We start from the raw sequence: 9,512 nt of genomic DNA, 5'->3' as shown, positions 1-9,512 counted from the left end.
TTTTGCTCGCTTTTTTGCCTGGAGCCAAAAGCAGAACAACCGCGCTCCGCTACGAAGCTTTTATTAATTTCAACTTGTTGAGTACCTTGTTTCCCCGATGCTGCGCTCTACTGTTAATCTAACAAGGTAAGTGCCTCTTATAAATACAATTTGTATGTTAACGAATACTTGATGTAGCGAGTTCCAAAATGTCTCGAAAAGGACAGGGAAGAAAATTTTTCGTAGAGGTTGCGGCAGTCGCCAAGTAATTTAGAAATGATCTGCACCAAAGCATAAGTTCACCCAAAGATAAGAGCAGTGAAGATGTTGATAATCATGCAATTAAAGATTTTAGTATGAGGGTGTTATTGTTTTCATACCCAAGTAATTTATTATAACGAATTAGACTATACCCTATTGCGTCCCAGAATCGTTTCAAACATATTTTTTCCAAGTTACCTTGACATTTTGCATACGAACAGGCCGCAAGAACTACAGTACCATAAATACAGTTTTACTGTAAAATTGCTTCGTTTTCAATTAATACCATCGTTATCATGTTTAATCGTTCCCTTTCCATTACTGTAGCCGAGTTTCTGGCAAACACAAAAACGTCTCGGTTAAAACAGCGCAATCGATTTCACTGACAGTACAGTAATTGGAAGCGAATTGATTTCTACCAGAATTTTGGATCGCACCGGCGGCGTTTCTCGAAGGTTAGAATATTTAGTTTAAAAGTAACAGGTAGTTTTGTGTTTTGACGTACAAATGCAAAATATTTCTTTAAACACCTACAGATTTTACACGCCAATTGAAATCCTGTCTTAACCTTTATGTGGAAAACAAATCGAGCCACGTTCGGCGGGATATTTTTTAAAATGAATATCGTATTATCAAGGAGAAAATTGTAGGTACTTTGGCCGAAGTCTGTTGTTTTTTTGTAGTCTAAGGTCCTAAAACCACGAGCAAAACCGCACGCTCCTACACTGCCTAGCTATAGATTGTACTCTCTCCAAAATATCAACGTGAACTTTTCCGACTGTTGATATTTCATACTGAAACTGAATAAAAGGAAATGCTCAAATCTTAATTGAAATTTCTTTCTTTTCTTAAATATGAACAAAACAAAGGTTTGGGTTTTCAATGTATTTTGCATGAGCAAGAAATGATAATTGTAATTTTCATTTTCTTGGCTCAGCACGCAATGCTTTTCAGAATATCGCATTCAAGGTTCAGCGAAAAATAATTATAACTCCTTGGAAGTTTAGTTTTAACATCGATAAGTGAATTTAACTTCAATGAGCCTAGCCTAGGGAATGAAATAGTGCTCAAAATCGATGACAGTATCACAAATATCGCTTCCAGGAAATTAAAGTCAACATCAGAAACATATATACCATAGAAAATTTGTTTTATTTCGCCGGAAAAGAAGACTTGAATACAAGTCCTACAGCGAAAGTCAAATTATATAATTTATTTATTATGTGAACAAAATTTCGTAACGCTTGTAGAAAATCGGAAGAAATGTATACAAAATCTTTAGAGAGAAATAATTTTATCGAGGGAAAAAATTGTGAAATCTCATGACCCTCTTGTTGCAATTTCATAAATCTCTTATTAACCTAGAAAAAAACAACGCGATGTTAACCCGCAGCGAAAATAGTCAAATTACTTTGGCCAAAATCTTATGGCTCAGTTTCAATCAGGTTTTTTCGAATTAGCTTCTGGTCAAATGTTTTGAGTAGAAATCGCTCTTCTGTGTTAGGAAAATTGAAAGCGGATTTTAGGCTATATAAAATTAAACTCAGAAACACAAATCGCTGCGGCCGGCAAACAATTAATAGTTGAAATAAGGACAAAAACTTATTAAATTTTTATACTGTTTACCAAGCCGGCGGGGCTAAAGTTCACTATGATAATAGGCATCCTTTTTAAAGCGACGAATACTTGAAACATCTGTTTTCCTGCTGAAATTGTGTAGTTCTTTCTTTCAATTTCTTGAGCTTTCGTGTCTTTAGTTTTAAAACTTCATGCATGCATGTGCGCTTGACCGCTAGCACTCCAGAAAAGAAATTTTTAGGGTTTAAATTTCTTCTTCATTAAAATCAACTGAAAATATTTATTTTCCACTAAATTGTTTATTAAAAAAGCGATTTCCTTCTTTAAACCGCCAAGAAAATTGTCTTGCAATGCCAAAACTTATTTATAGCTCATCCTTGTTAATTGTCTTTTTTTTTTTTTTTTTTTTTTTCTCCTACTGCTCCGCAGCCAGAGGCCGCGCCCAGAGGGGGAAAATTTAGGCTTTCTGGGAAAACCTACCCGTCTCTCCCCTTCCACCTTCCATTTCCCCCCCCACCTCACCCTCCTCCCCCCCCCCTCTCCGAGACGTCACGCGGGCCGCGCGGGGCTTCCCGCCCTCCTCTCCACTGTCCTAGGGCCTCTCCCGCGCCTGATTGAGTTTTCCTCTGTCGTCTATTTTTAGGGCGCGCGCACTCGGGGTACTGGGGTGGGCCTCCTCATCGTGTGCGTGATCGACCTATCGTCGCGTCTCCATCTCCCCTTCTCTCCTCTTGTTTCTCTTTGGGTCCACTGGTCGGGCATCTTCGCAAAAGCCAGCAAAATGGTCGATGGTGTTTTGGTGCTGATTTTGCGGAGCACTTGATAGCGTGTGTCAGCCGCGGCATCACGTGACCTCAATTACGTGGCTGTATACTGTGTACCGCATTGGGGACTGAGGAGAGTAAAACAAGATATTCACATATCCACCCCCGGGAGAAGAACTGGCAACAGATTCGAAACAGATTTTTAAAGCAACTGCCAAAAATATTGAACGTAGAGTTAAGGACGAGGGTCAACGAAATCAGTTGAGAAGTTTAGAATTAAATACGCAATTCCGGTAGCTCAAATTATAATTCCTTTAGGCTGTTTCATATTCCTATTGAATTTGTTTAAAGGCGAGATCAAAAATCACCCCTGGTTCCTACAGCTCCTATTTGTTTTGTGGATAAACTTTGCATAAGCTTACTAAAGTTTTTTTGTTGACTTAAAAATCCCCATATTTAAACCTCAAAGTGTAAACTCAGGCTTTCAGTTTTCTTCTCTGTTAGGTTCGCTGGTTTCCTCTCTCTATCAGTATAGAGAGGAAACCAGCGAACCTAAAACACACTGGAATCGCTTCAAAACGCCCCCAAACGGCATAGAAGCACAAGATTTACATAGAAGAGGATTGGTTAAGTCTATTTTCTCGGATATTTTCCCTTTATTTTGAATTATTTTTTACGATCGTTATATTCCCATACAAACCCTTATAACAACGTTATTACGCAATGTCATATGTAGTCTATATGTTGACGGCTCCTTTAGGAGCTTGGGCGAAGTGTGCTCCAATCACAGCCTGTTGTTGACTATGTAATTGGGTGGGGATCTCTCATGTTGTCTCCGTGTCCTCTTTTTGCTATTCTTAGGGCTAGCAAGTCCTGAATGGTGTTAGAAATTCTAACAAAGCAGCGATCCTTCAAGCCAAGTTAATTAAGGTATGGATGACCCGGAGCTTTGTAACCCGGCGATTGCCTTAAAGAACGAAGAAGCTTCGAGTAATGACCAAGAAAACGGAAATAATAATGAAGGCAACGAGACGTCGACACAAGATGAACAAACTAAAAGCCAGTGCACCATACCAAGGTAGGGATCTGTTTTCTGTGCGTTAGAGCGATTTTTAATTGAGTGTAGAACGAAGTAATTTGCGTTTGCTTTGGTTTTACATGAAAGGCGCGGTGACCCAATGGTTAGCTATAGTACGCCGGACTTCAGATCGATCGGTCCGAGTTCGAGCCCTGGCCGGGGTCACTGTGTTGTGTTTTTTGGTTAGACACTTAACTCTCATAGTGCCTCTCTTTACCCTAGTGTATAAATGTGTCCCGGTGAAATAATGCTTGGGGGAGGTACCCTGCGATGGACTAGCATCCCATTCAGGGGGGAGTAGAAATATTCCCAGCCGCTTAATGCTACAGAAATCGGGATAAGTTCTGGCAGTATGGGCCGCATGGTTCGAGGCTTCCCTTTGGTTTTGTATAACCTCGCTTAGTGACTGTTTTAAAAAGCCCGCGCCACTTCTCAGCCAATCGGAAGTAAAACCAAAACCAATTAATCGTGACGCACACGCGCACGTTTTCCCGCGCTCCGTGCCGGCAACATTTATTATATTTGCTTGGAGTTTTGATTAGTTCAGCTGAATTGTCTGCGTCAATTGTTATTGGCCAGAGTGACTATTTTGGTTTTGGTTTTACGACATCTGATTGAAAACCGCTGTAAAACCAAAACCCATGAAATCACTCTGGCCAATTACAAAGAACACACTCAGACAATCCAGTGAAACAATCAAAACTCAAAGTTAATACATGTAGCCGGCCCAAAGCGCGGGTAAACGCTTGTGGGCGAGTCGCGATTGGTTTTGGTTTTACTTCTGATTGGGAGAGAAAAATGGCGCAAGTTTTTGAACCAAACACTAAGCGTAGAAATGCTAAACCAAGCAAATACGAATTAACTTCGATGCTCAAGTGAGAACCGCTCTACTAACTTGAAAATGAAAATTGCTACCTGTTTGGAATGATAGCCCAAGATTTTACTAGATCTTGTTTCAAGCTAGCGAATTAAGAAGACGTCGCTGTTTAAAGCCAGACTTTTCTTGTACGTATTTACTGCTCTGTTTCAAGAAGAAGCGGCTGAATCTTTGTACAGACTTATGGTGGATTTCCACTGACGCGTAATTTTTTACGTGCGTAAAAAAATTAGAGACAATGTATGAACGGCTTGCGTACACGTTTACGCAGGCCGTTCATACATTGTCTCTAATTTTTTTCACGCACGTAAAAATTTACGCGTCAGTGGAAATCCACCAATACAGTGTCAATAAGTCTTTAACACACGTGTTTATTCCGATCTCTAGGTATTCAGTGCTGCTAGCAGAATACCCGTATGCAGTGTTCTTCGTGACCTCACTGGTGATCGTGATTTGTGGCCTCTGTTCTTTTGTCCCTCAGTTTAACGCCCCTGAGATTCCAGATTTTTCAACTCCGGTTATGGTAAGGTTATACCTTATATTGTGTTTTTGGAACTGGCCTTTGATTCGGTTCAGATTTTAATAATCAATTTTGATTCTCAGTAGCGACGCTTGTATAAGCCGTAACCATAAAAGATCTTACAAACACTGAAAAATGCATGCATAAGGATACTTTGACAGTATTTTGGTGACTGTATTTGCGCTTGCGTTTCTCAGTTATGTTAGTATCACTGAACTCTTGACATTGTGCTCAAGATTCCATAATGAAAACTAGTTTAACTAGTTCCGATCTTTAATTGTGAAATGTTTTTTTATTAAACTTAGGGATTTGAGCCTCGTGGAACAGTGATCAACAAACGATATCGCACAAGGCTTGCGCTCGGATATGCCGCGAATCGAGGTTTAGTTTCGACCAGCCCAACACCAGATGTAAACATTACGATAGGCAACTTATCCTCGCTTATTGATATGCTTACCACGCAATCAACCAAAACACGGAGAGATGAAAAGATGGGTCAGGTTAAGAACAGATATCGTTTGGCCATGTGTGATAGCCCAAATGTCTTCATGAAAAATACCATCAATTACAAGATGGTTTTCGCGTCGAAAAATTCTGGCGGCGATTTGTTCAGTGCGGCTGACCTGCGTGCCGTGTGTCGCATGGAAGAACGGGTTGTGCGAAAGACGCATGGATTTAAATTAAATTGCTTTAGACGAAACATCCGTTATGGTACTGTGAGAGTTAGCGAATGCTGTCCTAGTTGGTCTGTCGGTAATTACATTGCAGCACTTTCCGGAAGATCGTCTTGCCAAGATATAACTTCAATTGATGTGACACAGGTGTTATCGCTACTGAAGCAGTGCGCGCCATTTTTTAACAACGCTTCGTTGAAAGAGAATTGTTGGAACTTTAAATATGGCACGGCGTACCCAGTGTGTCAAGGGCTTCCTTTAGAATGCATCAGATACAATGCAGTTCACAATATATTATACTATCTTACAGACAACGACTTCTTCGCGCCTAAGGAAGACAAGTTAGTTTATACATCGGTATTGAGTCCAGCGGTCAGCAGCAGACAGTTTAGAAGACAATTATATGAAAAGCACATCAAGAAGGGGAAAGTGTCAGACGGTGATGTTAAATTAGTAGGAACAGAATTCCATTTTCTAAAGTACGACATGTTTAACATAATGCTAATGGCGGACATCATTTACCCTTCTATCGCAATGATGATTATTTTACTAATCATGTGGTTTTATACGGAGTCGGTTTTGCTAACGTTTCTGCTTGTGCTTTCTGTTGTGAGCGCGTTGATCATCGCTTATTTCTTGTACATGATCGTGCTGGGTTTGAAATTTTTCCCGTTCCTGAACATTACTACTTTAATATTTCTGGTTGGAATAGGAGCCGATGACGCGTTTGTTTTCACTGATGTCTGGCGCCAATCAAAACAAAACAACCCGGGCGCATCGCTGCAAAGGATCACCGCTGACACTCTGAAGCACGCATCTTTGTCGATGTTCGTCACAAGCTTCACAACAGCGGCTGCATTTATTGCTAACTTTAGCTCTCAAATAACCACCATCAAATGCTTCGGGATCTACGCCGGCATAGCGATTCTTTGCAAGTTTAGCATGATGGTCACATGGTTTCCCGCCGTTTGCGTCATCAACGAAAATGTCTGCGTACCATGGTCGTGTTCCAAGGAGTCTTCGCGCCAAAAACTAAGACTGCTCTATGACAAGTACGTGGCGACTTTTGCACGCTTTTGCTTTGATGATTTCCTGCCACGAGTGGTAATAAAATTGCGGTTTTTCTGGATTATCCTGTTCTCGCTTCTTACATTAGGTGGTTTAGAAGTACTTCTATTCGAGCCCGGTTTCCAGCTTCCAACATCTTCCGATTTCCAAATGTTCGAATCCTCACATCCTCTTGAAGCGTACGAGCTCCACTTCAAAGATAAATTCCGTTTCGAGACAAGCCCTTCGCAAGGAAGCGCTACTTTTCCAATCGATATTTTCTGGGGGATTAAGGCTGTCGACAACGGAGATTATCTTAACCCGTACGATCATGGGGAAATTGAATGGGATGAGAACTTCGACATTACGAGCAAGGAGTCTCAACAATGGCTTATGGCCTTCTGCAAAAGGCTACGCAAGCAAGACTTTTTCGCCATGAAAAAGGGTGTAGATAATTACTGTTTTCTGGAAACTTATTACAATCAAAGCTGCAGAGATCCGCTGACACCAGGAATCTCTTATTATCCTTGTTGCAAAGATTCGCCCTTTCCTTTTAACAAAACTGTTTTGGATTCGTGCGCCATGTCAGCAAATGCGCGTGCGCAGATTTTAAAATACAAAAGACAAGACTCCACTATAGGAAGCTTCATTTACGACTTACATGGAAATCTCAAGGGTGTGCACATGCGCGTCAAAAGCAGCGTCAGAATTTCCCGCGCTTACGAGCCCGCGCACGAGTTCTGGGAGCGCATTGAATCCTGGAGGGAGGATGAAGCGAAAAATGCACCAGTGGGCATGCGCAGAGGCTGGTGGATCAGCACCATGGAGTTTTACGACTTGCAAAAAAGCCTCTCGACCGGAACACTGGTTTCTATGGGGATTGCCATCGCCATGGCTTTCGCAGTGATGCTGCTAACTACGCTAAACGTTCTTGTCAGCGTATACGCCATACTGACAATCATTGGTATTATTTCTGTCACTATTGGTTCGTTAGTTCTCAGTGGGTGGAAGCTCAATATTCTGGAGTCCATAACGATGTCTGTTGCGGTTGGTGTCTCCATTGACTTTGCAATGCATTTCGGGGTGGCCTACTGCCTGGCTCCTAATAAGGAATGTAGGAAGGCGCGTGTGCAATTTTCACTGTCCCGGATGGGATCAGCCCTCACTATGGCAGCTGTCACAACATTCATTGCAGGTGAGTACCAAATATGGAGTTGGAAGGGGGCTGGGGCGGGGGCGGGGGCGGGGGCCCTGGAGACTCGAGGCAGGAGGGGTATGGGGGCGGCCGCGGAAAGAGCATGAAAGGGGTGGGAAGCTGGGATTCCTATGGGTGCGGGAGCAGGAGACATAGCACAGGGGGGGGGGGGGGACCCATAGAAGCGGCGTGTCTCTTATATGTTCTAAATATAAAGAAATGTAACGGAATATTGCAAGCCAACTTTATAAATGTATGAAAATTGAAAGGGCCTTATAACGTAAGCTCACTTCGAGTAAAATAAACGTAAACCTGCCTCAGTTAAGTTGCAGTAGAAACAATACATAACGGCGATAGACACTAAGGAATGTGCAGGAATTTAGATTAAGTATGTTCAGAACCCCCCCCCCCCCTTCCCCTCCCCCTCCCGCCACCTCATTGGAGAGGGTGGGGGAGGGCTGACTAAATGGGATACCTCGTAGAGCTATGTCGAATCTTTGGTAGGTCGCAATTGCTGGCCGTGAAAAACAGATCTTTAATCAAAGAAACGCTGTCATTTTTTTTCAGGTGCAATGATGATGCCTTCTAGGGTCCTGTCCTATTTACAGATGGGCCATTTTCTGATGTTGGTCATGGCCGTAGGATGGGCCTTTTCGACTTTCTTCTTCCAGGCCCTTTGCTGTACAATAGGACCACAAGGGGACTGGGGACAATTCAGCTGGGGCGACATTTTATCCTGGTGCTGTAAGAAGACATCGGATAAGGTGCCACAAAGGGAAGAGGTGGTATTGTTACGAGACGGGTGTGAAGCTGATGAAAATGCGCTAGAAATGAATGTTGCCAACGGTGGGAAACGTCTTGTTGTCAATAGCACGCACGCCGTCAGCGAACAAGCGACTTCAGTTTGACGACGTTAAATCTTACTTTTAGTTCAATCAGAAAGGTGATAAATTGCTTTTTAGAACACAAAACTAGACTAAACGATTTACCCTACATATTTTAAGTAAAAGTTTATTAGTTAAAGCTTTTGTAGGGTATATAAAAGGGTTTTAGCTTTTACTTGAGTTTATGCCTAGTAAAAACCAGCCTATAAAAGCTAACCGTCTGCTACTACATATAGTTTAAAAGACATTTCTACACGGTATTAATAACTATATTTGATATTTCTGCGCTGGGGTTGAATTCTAAGTTTCAGTAATTCTAGATAGAACAAGTTAGATATGTTAGTATGATTTTTTTGCAGTAGTTCATTCTCTAAGAATATTTTCAAGAATTCCCTATGGGTTTCCGTTTTCAAGAAAAGGCCCTTTTTAGCTTCCAGTAACTTGATTGTTTCTACACAAAATTTAAACAGGACTAAAGCCATTTAATACAAATTAATTAATACTAATTAAACAAGAGTTTGTGCGTAACAAAATATCATAGGGTATAAAACTACTTCAGAAAAATGTTTCGCTTTAAAACATAATTTGATTTCTTTCTATTGGAAATGTTATTACTACAAGGTAAGGGACCTTTTGTTAAAGTAATAAAACATAA

At 41.4% G+C, this 9,512-nt stretch overlaps 1 protein-coding gene across 1 annotated transcript; it reads left to right on the top strand.

The window, feature by feature from the left end:
* LOC144635888 (protein dispatched homolog 1-like) lies at positions 1–9,482 on the top strand. Its single transcript, XM_078495000.1, has 5 exons — positions 1–126; positions 3,444–3,660; positions 4,925–5,060; positions 5,363–7,973; positions 8,541–9,482. Exons 2-5 carry the CDS (start codon positions 3,515–3,517, stop codon positions 8,879–8,881), a joined length of 3,234 nt encoding a protein of 1,077 aa, XP_078351126.1. The 5' UTR covers positions 1–126; positions 3,444–3,514; the 3' UTR covers positions 8,882–9,482.
* Positions 9,483–9,512: the final 30 nt, after the last annotated feature.

This window comes from Oculina patagonica, chromosome 13, assembly GCF_052425735.1.
Source record: "Oculina patagonica isolate OP01 chromosome 13, crgOcupat, whole genome shotgun sequence".
NCBI lineage: Eukaryota > Metazoa > Cnidaria > Anthozoa > Scleractinia > Oculinidae > Oculina > Oculina patagonica.
This window is presented reverse-complemented; position numbering and strand designations above follow the sequence as displayed.

Coding starts and splice junctions, on each gene's coding strand:
- LOC144635888 (XM_078495000.1), top strand. CDS start 3,515: ATGGATGACCCGGAGCTTTGTAACCCGGCGATTGCCTTAAAGAACGAA. Junction 3,661..4,924: donor AGCCAGTGCACCATACCAAG/GTAGGGATCTGT, acceptor TCCGATCTCTAG/GTATTCAGTGCTGCTAGCAG. Junction 7,974..8,540: donor TGTCACAACATTCATTGCAG/GTGAGTACCAAA, acceptor ATTTTTTTTCAG/GTGCAATGATGATGCCTTCT.